Source organism: Diplotaxodon limnothrissa, linkage group LG12 (genome assembly GCF_057381915.1).
Source record: "Diplotaxodon limnothrissa isolate DT_005_m linkage group LG12, D_limnothrissa_male_GT1.1, whole genome shotgun sequence".
NCBI lineage: Eukaryota > Metazoa > Chordata > Actinopteri > Cichliformes > Cichlidae > Diplotaxodon > Diplotaxodon limnothrissa.
The window spans coordinates 15,875,564-15,891,715 of record NC_140607.1 but is presented as its reverse complement, the minus strand read 5'-3'; the positions used below and the strand labels follow the sequence as shown (position 1 = coordinate 15,891,715).

Genomic DNA, 16,152 nt, shown 5'->3' with positions numbered 1-16,152 from the left:
ACAAAGAGAAAACATCCAGCGAGTGGCAGTCTTCTGTGAGAAAATGCATCGGAGGAGATTGGCCAGACTGCTTTGAACTAACACGAAGGCAACATAAACTCAAATAACCATTTGTTGCAATTAAGGTATGCAGAACAGCATCTCTGAACACGTTAAACCTTAAAGGATGGGGTACAGCAGCAGAAGATCACATTGGATGTCATTTCCTTTATTCTATTTATCTATTCAAACTTTTTTTAAGCAGGAAGTCTCTTGATATCTCTTTCTAAAATGCCCAAGAAGGTACAACAATACAGTGTTACGAGTCAAAAAATTAATAAAACATCAAAACACAAGGTCCATCTTATGAATAGCAGTTACATTCTTCAGTTGCGTAAGTCTCCATGTGAGTGCTGAGTTCTCCCAGAAGCATTTAACTTGCTCTGAAGAGTAGTCCATGACCAAGTTGCAAAATAAGAAAAAATCCTGAGGTCGCCAGTCATAGTAACTGTTTGCAGGTATTAAGAGTTTACGCAGCTAAAGATGGCTTTGCACATAAAAATATATCTGTGCGGTTGTCACCTTAAACTTATTGAAGGCCAAGAAATCACATTATGAAGTACACTCGGATGCGTGCTGGACAACAGATTTGATATGAAATGTAATGAGCTGTAATACACAGATTCTACACAAAAGTGTACACAGGACTCACCATATATAAAAATAATATTCTTGTCATGCCTTGGACTCCTTATTAGCAAATGAGCATTGTTTAAATGCCACACCCTAGCTGAGTACTGTTGCTGACTATTTCAAGTGTCTGAGGAATGTTTCCAGCACCTCACTGAATCTATGCCAAAAAAAATGTAAGTAGTTCAACCAGTAAACAGTGCCTAATAGTGGATAAAAAGTGTATGATGGTAACAAAAAAAGTAGCCAGGTAAGGTGATCTGGCAAGCTTAAGTTTAAAATGTAGACTGGAAAGATGGGAACCAGCTTGCTTGGCTCTGTCATTAAGAAATAAAATTCAGTTTTAATATTATGCTCCATTTCTTTAATGTGCAGAAAATACAAAGTCAAACAAGCTTACAGCAATGAGAATAAACTAAAACAGGGAACTGTCGTGAGCTAGCTAAAAAACGAGCTTTTCAGTGTGCATTCAGTTTAATACAGCTGTTGTTAGAAAAATAATAATTATTAACATCTTCGGAGAAGGAACTGCAAAATATGAATGAATCAAAACTCTCTGGAATTACCAAAGTGCTAAAAAGTGTCAGTTTGAATGTGAGTACTTTCCTGTTTATCCTCATTAAGCAGAAGTAAAACACAAGGCGGGAATAATCAGAGAACAATCACAGTTGCACCCGAAGCGTCACTCAGACCAAAGAAGGAGCTGCTCGGCGACAAGACACTGCAGTAGAGCGCTGGATATCTGAAGTGAATCGCATGAAAGGCATTCGCCCGATTGTTCTTCTTCAGTGCACCGGCTTGAGCAACAGCGAGATAGCAATCTATTATTTTCTTTACTGCTCCGAGTCAAAGAGAGGGCACTTGTTTCCTGTTCTCTGCAGCTGGTAATGTCTCGTGCCTTGTGGTCTGAGAAGCTGACCACAAACTGCATTACAAATAAATCTTTGGAGCCCATTAGAGCCGTACTGTTAAAACTGAGATAATGAGGGGACGATCGTAATTAGAAAGCGGCTAAACTTGTGAGCTACATATATTTTGATGTTTAGTGCAAAGCTGGTGTTCGACTGCCCGGAGGTGTGTGTTTGACATTACCCAGCATGTGACAATCAGAACAGGAGCCAGCGGCAGCTGTTACGTTGTTGACACAGTCAGGTGACAGATATTAATGTGTTAACAAGCTTAGCATAGCTGTTACATTCAACACAACAAAAGTGGCATTAAAGAGCCATTCGTCATCGTTCACCTTTAACCCTACAATTTTGTAGTATTAACCTGATGTGTTGTTACACATTTTATCTGCTGTCACACAGGAGTACTTTGTTGCTCCGGCTTATACAGATGCATGACACATAAAAGGAAAACCTGAACCTTTGACTGCCTAAGTGAGAGGATCTGGTGGCTCTCTGAGTAGTTTGGTCCTACTCTCGTCTAGGTTACATTGACAAACCAAAAAAGTTGTTCAGAGTTGTTCTTTATGCTGTGATGAAACACTTCTATCCTCAAGTTAGTTATGTCATCTCTTTTAGCATGATGATCCCTCAATTCACAGGGCACCAAGGCTCACTGAGTAGCATAAACTAAAACTAAGTGAAAATTTGACAAGTTAGAAAGCTCTTTCCAAAACCTACCATCAAAATACCAAATGAGGGGAAATATCTTTATGTGAATGGAGTGCATCTCTCCAGCAGAGCTTCAGATATTTGGAAAATCGGTTCCAAGAAGTATTTAAGCTGCATGAGGTTCGCCTCAACACCTTAAGATGCTCTATGCTGGTTTTTCCTTTAATTTGTCACTCCCGTTTTTATGTCTGCGTGTGTGATTGTTCACATGTGTGTGGCTGTATCAGGGTACAGATCCCTGTATGGCTTTGACACACAGGCACACTTTTTAACTCCTCCCCTCTGCCTTCAGCCAGGGTGTGATTACAGCCAATACAATCTTGGGCAACCTGCACTGAGAGAGAGAGAGAGAGAGAGAGAGAGAGAGAGAGAGAGAGAGAGAGAGCAAAAGAAAGATCGGCCAGCTGCTCTGGTGCACTCTGGTGGTTCTTGTAACAGCGTCACTGTTTGCTTGATCTCCAAACAGTCCAAGTGTGGCACTGAGGCTCATGCATGATCCTGCGACAAAACTAATTCCAGTGGACGTATTTAAATGGAAAAGGCTGGCTTTTCTTCTCCCAAACTTTTTATTTTTTTATTTTTTTACTTGATATTTTGATATTTTCCTTGGATTTATGAAAGGGCTGAAACTGTGTGAACCAGTATTGTTTTGGCTTCGCGGACAGTTTGGATTCATCTTTTCTCTGGAGAACGTGTTTTTGTTGCCTGCACAAACTTCCAGAAACAACAACATCTTCGGAGGTGATGACGAGCCACTGCTACTCCCTTCTGAGCACTGCCAAACAAGACTCGCAAGGTGTGAAATGTGATCACTAACTGCACAGAAAAGACACTGTCCAGTGAGACAAACTACCTCAGATTTTTGTAAAATCGTTTGTATGATGCTTGCATGAGGCTCCTACAGTCCCTCAGTTGTGCTGACTTTGATGTGAAAATCTAACACTTTCCACCTCTTGTGACTAAGTTCCCTGACTAAGCAAAGATGAACAATTTGAACACATCATCCTCACTGAACACGACAGGCGCCATATACGCACCCATGGGAAAAGAGATCATCGTTATTCTTGTCTTCATCATACTCATCATAGTGGTGGGAAACCTGCTGGTCATCATTGCAATAGCACGAACTCCGCAGCTTCAAACGACGACAAACATCTTCATTATGTCCCTAGCATGTGCGGACCTCATCATGGGGGTCCTCGTCGTGCCTCCTGGGGCCACTGTTGTGGTGACAGATAAGTGGCAACTTACTGAAACATTATGTGACCTTTGGACTTCTATCGATGTCCTCTGTGTGACGGCGAGCTGTGAGACACTTTGTGTCATAGCAGTGGATCGGTATATAGCCATTACCAGACCGCTACGGCATAAAGTTCTGCTCAGTAAGTGGCGTGCCAGAATAATAGTTTGTATAGTGTGGGTTGTGTCAGCCCTGATTTCCTTTGTACCAATAATGACTTTGTTATGGAGAGACGAAAATGATGTTTTGGCGAGGGAGTGCTATGAAGATCCCGCATGCTGTGACTTCGTGACCAACAAGACCTATGCTATAATATCCTCTATAATCTCTTTTTACATTCCACTGCTCATAATGATATTTGTTTACGCAAAAGTCTATTTAATAGCATCCCGGCAGGTCCAGCAAATAGATAAGAGTCGGATGCGCTTCCAAAATGAATATCCAACATCACAGACACAAGTTGGCCCCCAGCTCAACAATACGCCGTCATCGTCCAGCAACTGCAACAGTGCAGCGAGGAGCAAGAGTACCAAACGCAGGCCGTCACGGCTAATACTTGTCAAAGAGCACAAGGCCCTCAAGACTTTGGGCATTATCATGGGGGTCTTCACTGTTTGCTGGCTTCCTTTCTTTGTCGCCAATATCATAAATTCTTTTAACAAAGAAGTTCCTGATAAAAAACTCTTTCGACTATTAAACTGGCTTGGTTATATCAACTCTGGCCTCAATCCCATCATCTACTGCAGGACTCCAGAGTTTCGCACTGCGTTCAAGAACCTGATGGGCTGCCCATGGATGTCCACTCTGTGGATCAATTCTTTTTATAAAGAACTGCGGACTCGCTGCCCCTGCTTTCTATGGGAAGCTGAGTCAGGCACAGCAAGCCCTTTTCAGAGGACTTCAACCAGTAGGACTGAGGGTAGTGACAGCCTGGCCAGTACACAGGCAAGCAGCAGAAGTGAAGAGACTTCCCCTGGTCCTCCACAGTCCAACGGCTGCACACAGTACAGTGACTATTCGGAGCCAGAAACCACGTTGTAAGTTCATTTATCTTGTTATGACTTCACAAAGCAGTCATTTCTTAAAACAATGGTAAAAGCTCACATATGTGAACTTAAAGGCATATAGTTTACTACTAATACTTATATTATAATACTTAAATATAATACTAAGTAATAAGTATATACTAATACTTATAGAATTCCACCTCCTCAAGTCAGGGTTAAAGAACAATAACACCTAGCAATATTTAATGCTGTCATGTAGAGGGGCAATCACCTCAATATAGAATTAGGTTCTCTTATTCATAAAACTCCAGTTTAGTTTATGCGAGGACACTTATGGTTCTCTGTTTTTCTGCATTTAAAGGACAGTGAGGTAAACCAGAGATTCAATATATATTAATATATATATAAATTAATATATATTTGAAAATAAAAATCATACTAATTTGAATGAAAAGGCAAAATTTATCTCTAGCAATTGGGAACTGTGACAGTTACTTACATTAAAAACAGTGTTATAATTAATGAAATATGACATTTTAAAAATATACCTTAATGTTTGAAACACTCATCACTTGCTACCAAACTCCCCTTTAGGCTGTGTTTCATGACATTAATTACAATATTGTAATTAAAAATCATTTCTCGCTTTTTTTCTTTTTGTATTATGGTTGATACGCCCAGTTTAAAGCCATTTAAAATAATCCCAGGACCACAAACAAAATGCTTTTTGATTTTTTTTCTTTGCAGTTTGACAATGAAAGAAATGTAATAAAAGCAGAAATCCATATTTAGACATGTTCTACTACACCGTTGTGCTATAGTCCAGAAGTAAAATATATTGAGAATAACAGTGCAGAATAATAAACAATTTCAGAAGTATTGGCAGCTGTTAGGCTCTTAAAGTGTTACTGTAAGAGTTCAAACATTCAAGTGAAACTTTATATTTGTTTTTCATGCATGATTAAATAAACCTTTGAGGACTGTACCTGTATTGCTTATTGCGCCACGCTACCTATAATCAATCTTTCAACTCAGCTGATGTCAGTGTGGCAAAAATAACAAACAGATGTGCACAGCACAGTTCCTGGTAGTATGCGCATGTGGCTACTAGGTTTGTAGGTCATAGAGATTAAAAAACAATGCAATTATTGAATTAATTAAAATAGTATTTTCTAGAAAGTGTCATAATTGTAAATTTTTATTTGTAAAAAATGTCAACCCAAAATACTTTGGTTACGCCAAAAATGTGTGTAAAGAGGCTTTGGAAACTCAGTGGGCGTTGTGCAAAGGTCTGATTCGGAGAACTGCATGGTACATTTGAGAACATTTTAGTGTGTGTGCCTGTCAGTGGGCCTCAGTGTGCCCAGCCCAACAACCCCTGCAGCAGATAAATCTTTATCACTTATGCACAAGACTTCCCTCAAAACTCGAGAGACTGTTTACAAGAGTGACAGCCAATGAGAACGCTCTCCTTAACACACTCTAACTGTAGGCGGACAGCCCAATATTCAATTCATTACTACCCTAATGCACAACCCCGAGATGAAACCAGGTCTTTCACAGATAAAAATAGTAGGCGAAATTATAAGTTATGGCATCATCTATGTAGTGTTTATGTAAGAATTATACCTCTCACATAATTTAATTACATTTTTTAATGAATTTGAATTATGAAATAACTGATCAATTATCATTTTAACAAAAGAATTTAAAAAAAACCCACTTGAATATTCAGAATATTTCTTAGTGAATTTACAGCTGAAATAAAGTTATTTTCAGAGCCGTACCGTCTTAAAGGCAGACAAGACAAAGGCCGTAACTCACTTACAATTACACCTGCACTACAATGATCGTTAAATATCTCATCGCTGTGTTTAGTTTCTGTCGCCAATATTTATGATTACTAAATTTTATTGCGAGCTCTTGCATGAATGGAATTAACTTTTGCATGTACATTTATTTTTTTATAAATGCAGTGTTTCAGGTTACAGTGCATTTATATGACTTCAAATTGGATCAAACAGTGAAAAAAAAAAGTCTTTATGTTGATACATTTTATTTAATAAGTTGCACAACTCTATGCCGCATATGAATTCCCATGACTGATCCACTTTTATGGAAGGGCCGTGCTTCTGATTTTAAATATTTACCCTGAACACTATAAATTATTTTTCTCTTCCCCTTTAATGGCATCCCCTCAGTGGAATTTTACAGACATAATCAATGGGGCTACAAAACAGGAGACATTTAGCAGCATATAAAAGCCATCCATAAAAGGAGCCTGGTGTGTTCTGTAGTAAATCACCCCAAGGGGAAGGCTCAGCAGACTCACTGCACGCTTTCAGCAGGATTACAAATGTAAGTGAGACCAGCCGTTCAAGAATGACTTCGACAGGTCCAAGGCTCAAAGACCGCCTTAATGAAGGAATATGACAAACCGTTTCAGATACAGTCTGTTCACTGCCGAATTTGTTGCTTCAGTCGCCATCATAAGCGACTGTGGACCTCCACACAGTAATCCCTGTCAGTTTCTCCACCTCTTTCAAAGAATACAAAAGAGCAGTAGAGCAGCATGTTTCCTTTTCACCCTGGGACAACAAAGTTAGTTAAGTCAGGAGCTGATGTAACCCAGAGTGGAAAAAAAGCAAAGCCCAACCACTGATACGAATGGTTACTAGGCTGTACTTCACAGAACAGAGATTATCAATAGTTACTTTGTTTTCATAGAAATACATGCTGGCATATCAGTGATGCTCTCATCAACATCCAGACCAACCATCAGCTTCTGTCACGTAATGCTGTGGCGTATGACGAGACCACTTCTGCAAGGATTCTCTTCAAAACATCTCTCCTTTAGTCATGTTTGCTACATGACTAAGGGTTAAGGGTTTAGTTTTTCCGTGTCTCCCTTTGTTTTTATCTGCCTTGTTTCTCTTAACATTAGCCCTAATATGCATACAAGAGGTGAGTCTTCGTGTATCTGAAAGGCAATGCTGTGTATTACAAGCAGAGCGAGTTTGTTAGCACAGTTTATCCATCACTGAGAACATTAAAATTAAGTTAACAGAGAGTGGAACATTTGATTTCAAAGAGCAGCAGCCAACTAGGTTGTGGACTAAAATACTTTACGTATGTGGAGCAGAAATTACGGCGTCTGTTAGATGACTGATAGACTGATTCAGAAACATAGAGCTCTGCTGTGCAGGTCTAATATACCTGAGGTTTACAAAAGCCACACAACCATGTGCTGCCATCTAAAAAAGTCCACGCTGCTCGGGCAACACAGATGAAGTTTCAAGAGATGTACAAAAGGAGGGATGTGGAACTCATTTTACACTGTGGGGCACTTTGACCTTAACTGGGCGGAACGAGTAAAAAAGTTTAACTACACATTGCATCATTAAGATGTCTTGGCATAAGAAAAAATCAAGTGTATTTAAACAGCATGATAAATACTGTCGTTGTCAATAGAAATAATCTGTCAGCATGACTCTTTGGGTTTAAGGTGTAAGAAATAAACGTGCAAAATTACAGAAAAGATTCTGCGGGCTCACTCTCGAGACTCTTCTGTGATAATAAAACAAATATTTTCCTCATTTTTTAAATCTTATTTATTTAGCTTTTTACTGCTTACCCACCAGAACATAAATAGTCATTTCTGTTGTAGATGGTAAAAAAAACCCTGAAACTTTGTGTTATTTAAACGTTTATAAACACACCCTTTACTTTTTTTTTAAAAAAAGTGTCCTGTGGGCTAGATTGGAGCATTTGGTGGGCCGATTCTGCCCCCCCAGGCCATATATTTGACACCACTTTATTAAAGTCTCAAATGTATTGGATTTAATAAAACTGCATCAGGTTAAATATGAAATAAAGTGATGCAAGAAAAGTAAAATTAATACACAAATTTCATAACATTAAAAATATAGTACACTTAAAATGTAGGAAACTGAAAGTGTTCAAACTCATTTCTGTAGGAACTTAATCACAAGTTAGGATAATATTACAAGTGTACAACACTTAAATCAAGTAGTACACCTGATGTAACACCTGATCTTATGTAAACAGATATGCCACATGAACTTTTTTAGTATAGCAGAGAAAGCTGATTGTATATAATTTCATTTTTTATCACATTTCAAAATCCATATTCTCCGCAGAGGTAGTGGAGTGTTGCTTTGATAGTAACTGCCCCTCAACATGAACGCCGAGCGGAAGTCATTAATCACTAAGAGTCTAGGTCACGACGGCCCATCTCCTAGCTAAAGCTTAACAATGTTCTGAGTGGGTATGCAAACATCAGAAACCACATCAAACATACACAGCAATCAAAGTCCTAACAGTCATAACACAGCTGAGTGATGTGAAATTAAAGATTAACAGTCCCACAAGCCTTAGCACTAAGCTGAGAGGAACTATCCGCAATCAGCAAACTCAAGTGCATATTAAACGAAACAAGCATGCAGGCAACATGGGGAGTAGAGCAAGTCAACTAAAAAGATGACTGCACTGAGTTTAATGGCAGTATTTAAGTACCGGCAGTGCTTACACCTATGCAGTGCATATTTGAATATATGCTCATATTTTTAACTTGTGAACCTTCAAAAGAACAACAATGACGAACATAGATGACGAATTCCATTTCCAGTACTAACGCCAGCTTACTGAAGTCCATACAAGAAGCTCCACAGGATCTTGTAAATATCTCTGACATATAAAAGTTAACAACTTAGAGTTTAGCAAATCTAAAAGGACATTTTGTATATACGTCTGACATTTCAGGTTCCTACTATAAGTGACTGAGTGTGTCTTACTAGAACAAACTGTATCGTTATGCCAGCTAAAAATGTACATATAATTACCCACACATGTATGCTGTATTCTCCAAGAGCGCCCGATTTTTATTAATGGACGTGTTGTTAGTGTAAAATATAGTACACGGTAATTGTAGACAATTTAAAAACTGTGTAAACACATATTTCGGCTGTGTTGTGTTTACTAGTTAAGCGTGTCGAAGCGTGAGGCTTAATGCAACATACTCTGCAGCCTGTTAGAAACAAGCTTTTTACCTCTCTGGGCAGCCAATGTGTGGTGACTCAAGTGTCATGTGACATTACAATGGCCTAAAAATGGTGTTGCACATTGACAGACTGCAGTGGAACGTGTTGAAGCCACTTAGAGTTTTGAAGGTGCTTCGGGAGCAACATGCACAAATGCTTGGTTTTGTTTTCAGTGCCGTGAACCCTGTAATGCAAAGGCCTCCCTGCGCTTTGCTAATTGGGTCTGTTCCATAATATGCACTTAGATAGCTTAGAGTAAGCTCAGGCCTAAGAGAGCATGAAGCATGGAGTAGGGAAACACAAAACATGGTGGTACTGACCTGTGGGAAACCTCCAATACCCTGGCTGATATCACAAACAATAACACTGCAATATGATCTTTAAATGGAGGCATCTGGGATACTTGACAACATATATACACACACAAACATATATATATATATATATATATATATATATATATATATATATATATATATATATATATATATATATATGTGTGTGTGTGTGTGTGTGTGTGTGTGTGTGTGTATATATATATGTATGTGTGTGTATATATATATATATATATATATATATATATATATATATATATATATATATATATATATATATATATATATATATATATATATATGGAGAGAGAGAGAGAGAGAGAGAGAGATACTCTCCACTGTATATTTATTTCTGCTTATTGTGCCCAAGGTTAGTGAAACTGCTTGGCTGACATGTACTATAATGGCTGCACAGATAGATCTATATTTTAAATACATTATTGCGTCTTTAATGCGTGCTTGTGTATCTCTTTGTCAGAATGAATCCCAGTGTGACCAGTTGAAACTTGCGTTAGCTGTATTTAATTTTACTACATGATTCAGTCTTTGTATTTATCCATTTAAAACAAACAAACAAAAACCCAGGATAGATACATATATGATTTAAAAAAAAAAAGAAAAAGATAGTTACTGTAAATGTGATTTCTTGTGGGCAGCATGGTGGTTTGAATCCACCATCTGGCTGGGGCCTTTCTGTGTGGAGTTTGCATGTTCTCCCTGTGTTTGTGTGCCTCTCTCTGAGAACTCTGGTTTCCCCCCCACAGTCCGATGACGTGGAATTAGAGAGGTTAACTGGTGATTGCAAATCGCCCATAGGTGTGAATAGTTGTCTGTCTCTGTGTGTTTGCCCTGTGAAAGGCTGCCGACCTGTCCAGACTGTACCCCACCTCTTGCCCTATGATAGCTGGGATAGGCTCTGGTCCCCTGTGATCCTAAAAGTGGATAAGCAGGAGAGAATGGATGGAGGGATTTTCTTTTCTTTGCTTTGGCTGCTTTGAAAACTATTTTAACAAGACAAAATAGTCCGTAACAAAACTGTCATTGTTACATTTAGTAGAAACTGAAAGTCATAAACTGCACAACTAACTAAGGACTTTCTATTTGCATTTAACAGTGAATCGCATCCTGCTATATAAAGACAGCTTCAGATTCGGCAAACACACACGTCAGATATGATGAATGGATTTTTCCTAACTAATGATGAGCAGAGGCTACTTTAGCTTTAATGGAGGCTACACAATATCTGCACACATATCTGTGGTTTTGTAATTCAAAATAACTGACTTAAGTATAGCTCTTTGGCTCTATTATTCTTGGAGTTTCTTCCCATTAACTCCTTTTGACCCCAGAGTCCTGTGTACCAGGTTCCAGGTGGAAAGATGCATAAAGACGAAAAAAAAAAAAAAGCTTAAAAACCATGAAGGTTTCTCAAGTTCAATCTGGACTGGTGATAAGGAAAAAGGAGACCTATTGCATTCAAAATTCTTCTAAGCGTCTCTTATCCATAAAGCGCAAGACTGCTTATCTTGGCTTTACGGTTTTGCAGCTGATGCCGACTACAGTGCAGATGGTTTTTAAATGTAGAAGTGTCAAATAATCAACTGAGGCTCAAGGGGTTAAACCATCCAAATACCGCACACTGAAGCCACAAGACACAAAGTAGACAACAGTGATGTCACTTTCCAGCAGTACATAATGTAAGAAAGGAGTTCTGATGAAACCACATTGTAAACTGTATGGTAGCTGTTTTCTTCCCTATAAGCATTCGTATTTCTGTGCAGCTTCCAGTGGAAGGTAGATTATGTCTTCCTGTGGAGACATGTACAGCTGAAGTGATAGCATCAGAATTCCTGTCTTGTTTAAGGGAAAAGAAGTTTCACAAAGGACAGAATGATGAGGGCAACTATGCAGTAACTTTCTGTAATTAGGAAGAAAAAATAAATAAAAGGGAAGAGGTGCAGCGATGATATCAATGAACACGAAAACACCGAGATACTTACAAATAACCTGTAAGACAACAAACAGCGGCTGCTGTCTCCAAGTCCTTCTTTATCTGATCAAAACTAAAATGGTGTGCAGGGCGAGACCAACACAAACCAACAAGTCATACAGAAACACACAGAGAAAAGCTCAGTTTGCACGGTCACATAACACATGGCTGCACAAGTCAAAAATATGAGGCGATTCACGACACGATAGTAATCTGGTCTCGAATATCAGGTACTTTTCAATACAGATAAGGCTTCTATTTAAAGCAAACAAAATGAAAATCGAAAATATGCAAGTGACATAATCCCAGGTGCGGCATATTTAGACATTTTATTCTCATTACTAAGAGACAGCCTAAAACAACAAAATGCCATGCGATGCTATTTTACCAATAGGTATGGATTTTGTCACGGAAACGCTGGATGCTAATATATCCATCTGTTTTCAGATTCACGTTGCAGGAACAGGACAGATGAAGAGTGAAATGCGTTTCCAGCTGTTACTGTGATTTCTGCAAAGTCTGAGACCAAACAGCAAAGAAAAGCTACAGAAAAGTTCAATCCCAAACCCTGAAAAGCACAGCAGAATGAAGCTAGCCCCAAAGACATGACTGGATTGACTGTGGGGAAACAGATGATTCGGTCTGAATGGGAACACTGTGACTGTTTTTGTTGTTGTTGTTGTTGTTGTTTGTTTGTTGGCGTACAGCCGAGATTAGGTGGCATCACGGATGAACCTCCCAGAGTCCTCTACGTGTTGTTTGGAAAAAGGCTCTCTGCTCCAGACTGACAGTGTTTGACATCAACACTGAAATGCATTCCAGTACATGGACACAGTGTCACGTGGCTTGTGGTTTCAAAAATGTCAGTATAAACTAATTTTTGTACAGTATATTATCTGGTAAGTTATGTAATGACGATACACTGAATCTGTAGCAAACTCGACTAAGCGATCATTCTGGCAAGCCTGTCTCCACTGTAGGAACATTTTCTTTACAAAAACCTTTCAGTTTAATATCAGCTTAACCAAAGAACTATGAATAGAAATACTCCATTTTTGTCTCGGTTTAAAGTCTTAATGTTTCTATTTTGAGTCTGTATGCACACAACAGTGAAACTGGGATTTAAAAGCCCATGTCTATGTTAAGTTGTGCCATGGCTACGAATAATGGATGACAGAACCTTACGTCTGGATGCCTCAAACATCACGCTGTCTAGAATCTTTTTGTGGGTATGTCCTTGTACAAGGTACAGTATTACGAACTGCAGGTAAACACAGCAGCATATGCAACATGCCGTGCTGCTAGTTTATTTTCTTTGGCTTGTGGCCACAGTGTAAGCCCAACACCGTCCCCTGAAATGTCCACACGCACAGAAAACCTTCTGCCCACATTATGTATTACTTCATTGTCATAAGGCACCTTGTGGTGTGATTTTACATAACATCATCTGTTGCATTGAAAAATAAAGTATTTTAAAACTGTGTAACATTGGTCATGCGTGCTGTGTGTGCAAACTCACCATTCTGGAAGCAAACAACAAATGACTGTAACAATATAATAATTATTATTATTAACTTTTGCTGTATGTAACCGTCACAGACAATGACTTAAGAGGGATTTAATTATTTTTGTCCTTCATAGGTGGCTTCATTTGAAGTGGGTTTTTTTGGGATGCTGTAGATGTGAAAGTGTAGTACTTTAAGTACTTTCACAAGAAAAAAAAGGAAAAAAAGTCAGAAAAAATAAACAGCTTTGTGAACAGGAATATTTGTTCCCCTTTTCCTAACCCTTTGATCTACTTATGGCCCCTCGGATTTATCTTGGGAGGCCCTGAGGGTCCCGACCTTCACTCCATGTTCCACAACACTGAGCAAGTAAAACTACTGTTGATGTGAGCTCAAGACACAAATCTAAACAATGCATTATTGAAATGTTATTTTAAGTAATCCTCCCACTATCTAAACCACTGTCATCTCTGGCTTTGGCTACTGTTTGAGCGGGCAATATCTCCGTGTTATGAGAGGAATTTACAAGATTTGGGACTTTAAAAATAAACCAAGAGCAGAATGTAAGACATTTGAAAATAAGCCGAAACTGACATTAGCCCTGCCAGACGGGCAGTGTGACTACCAAAAATATCATTCGGAGAGAGAAAAAAAAAGCCACACAACAACTCAGAATGGAAATAATGGCCCTGTCTGAAGCCACATTCCTATCAGCTGATTCCTGTTCCAATGTTTTCCATGAGTGGTATCAGACCGAAATCAATCCTAAAGTTTTCAAGGAAAAGCCACCACTTAAAGTACGACTGGGAGGGTTTGATAAGATACAAGTACAGGAAACAAAAAGACTATAAAAACAGAGGCGGAACATCTGATTAGGAAAATATTCTACATAAGAAAATGAATTCAATAAAATCCTCTTTTTTCTTCTGCTTTTACTATTAAATGTGACTGAGGCAGTCTTGGATCTGCTTGGAAGTTTAAATGACTTTCACTCTCAATTACACATGTAAGTCCACAGCCAGTGTCTGAGACGTGTAGCTCAGTTTTCTTCAGGATATTTTTAGAACCTGCTTCAGATAAATGAAAAAACAAAACAAAATAAAAACCTTTGACACTAAGCTTGGACATCAATAGTCACCAGATAAGGTTTCTTAAATCTAATTGTGTCTGCTGCATCTTTAATTTAATAAACTATCGTGAACTCTTCCTGACAACGTGGGAGCGTGATCAAGGCACAAGCCGAGCTTCTTCTAACGTGTCGTTTCCTTTCTCACTAACAGCCTCTTGACGGGAGTAGATTTAAGAATCCAGATATTTTTCCCAGAGTTGGAGTCAACAGTGTTGTCGGGTTTTCTTTCTTTCTAAATGTCTTTCTCTGTCACATTTTCTTTCTTTTATCTGTGTGTTCGTTTTTGCTTCAGAGGCCAACTCGGCATTCAGAAACAATTTGACTTCACAGAAATATTCCAACTTCAACAATAACACCCGGAGGCTCAAATATCCAGCAAATGACAAAGTCAAAGGTAGAATTTTTGTTGTCATTCCCTGGGATAAAATGACTGTACCGATGTGTTTTGTGTGAGAACCACACAAAGATAAATGAGTTTTGTAAAAAACGGGGCAAGGATAAAAATATTTAACAGCCGTGTGAAAAGACCAGAATCCAATTCCCCACCTAAAGCTTACATTTTTGGAATCTTTTTCTATTTCTTTCCTGGAAAAAAAAGAAAGTTGTTGTCATGTAATCTATAAAAACCAGGACTGGACAGGCTGGACAAGAGCATCTTTAACTCCAAGTCAACCAGTTGACAAGAGTTGATGGCTGATTTGGCCATCTACTGCCATCTAGTGCAGTTATCTGTGATTTCCAGCTTCATAAAGTGAACTACAAAGCCAGGCTCACTTATCACCTCCATCAGATGTTTACTTTGATTCTGCAATTTCATTTAATGCAATATTCACTGCTACCTCTTTATCCCCTGGAAATGGCTTTCTTTCCTTAGTTCGCTGCCTGGAAGGAAACCACTATTTCCCAGCAGTATTATGCAGGAGCACAGTAATAGCCTGAAGAGATTTACACTGCACGCTGGATTTCAGTTGGTTTCCAAGGAGGAAAATTGTACATGGAACTTTAATTTCTCATGAATTCAGATTACACATGAACTCCACCATTAAGACTAGTCTGATCTGTGAAAATGATAGTGGGATAAATGTCATCAAATGAATGCATTTGAGTAAACATATAAGAAATGGATGAGTGGAAGCCATGGATGCAGGAAATAGCCTCATCTGCAGATATATATGACCGACACAGAACACTCTTGTACAATTAATGAGCAAGCCTCTTGCTTACTTCTTCGTTTTGGTTTTTTTTTTGGTTTTTTTTGTGTATTGCAATAGGGCTAATTTATGGCGGCTACGGGCCAAGCTCCCAAACAAGCCTTAATAAGGACACAAAGCTGAGCTTTAGACTAGCGTGTTGTCGGTGTTAGAAGCTAAAGATGCATCTGGGTCTTCACTGATAATAGCTCATCCTTTCTTTTCCCAGTGGCTTTGATGGCTTACCGTCAGGGCAAAAGTAAACTCACCGGAGCCACACATTAGGGAGCGACAAAACTCATCCATCCCCGTTGCCTGGGCCACAGAATCCAAATATGTGCTGTAGCTTGGCAACAGTGCCCAAACAAAAGGTTCGCAGCTCCCGCCGGTCTGAGTTGTCTGACCGCC

At 38.9% G+C, this 16,152-nt stretch overlaps 1 protein-coding gene across 2 annotated transcripts; it reads left to right on the top strand.

Annotated features, from left to right (window-relative positions):
• The first annotated feature begins 2,740 nt into the window (after window positions 1-2,740).
• adrb3a (adrenoceptor beta 3a) lies at window positions 2,741-16,023 on the top strand. 2 transcript variants are annotated; one of them, XM_085368089.1, is made up of 2 exons: window positions 2,741-4,565; window positions 15,974-16,023. In XM_085368089.1, the coding sequence occupies exons 1-2, from the start codon at window positions 3,271-3,273 to the stop codon at window positions 16,005-16,007; spliced, it is 1,329 nt and encodes a 442-aa protein (XP_085224215.1). In that variant the 5' UTR covers window positions 2,741-3,270; the 3' UTR covers window positions 16,008-16,023. The 2 variants fall into 2 exon arrangements, with proteins under 2 accessions (XP_085224215.1, XP_085224216.1); XM_085368090.1 differs by lacking the exon at window positions 15,974-16,023 and adding an exon at window positions 12,368-12,633.
• Window positions 16,024-16,152: the final 129 nt, after the last annotated feature.

Coding starts and splice junctions, on each gene's coding strand:
- adrb3a (XM_085368089.1), top strand. CDS start 3,271: ATGAACAATTTGAACACATCATCCTCACTGAACACGACAGGCGCCATA. Junction 4,566..15,973: donor TCGGAGCCAGAAACCACGTT/GTAAGTTCATTT, acceptor TTCTTTTCCCAG/TGGCTTTGATGGCTTACCGT.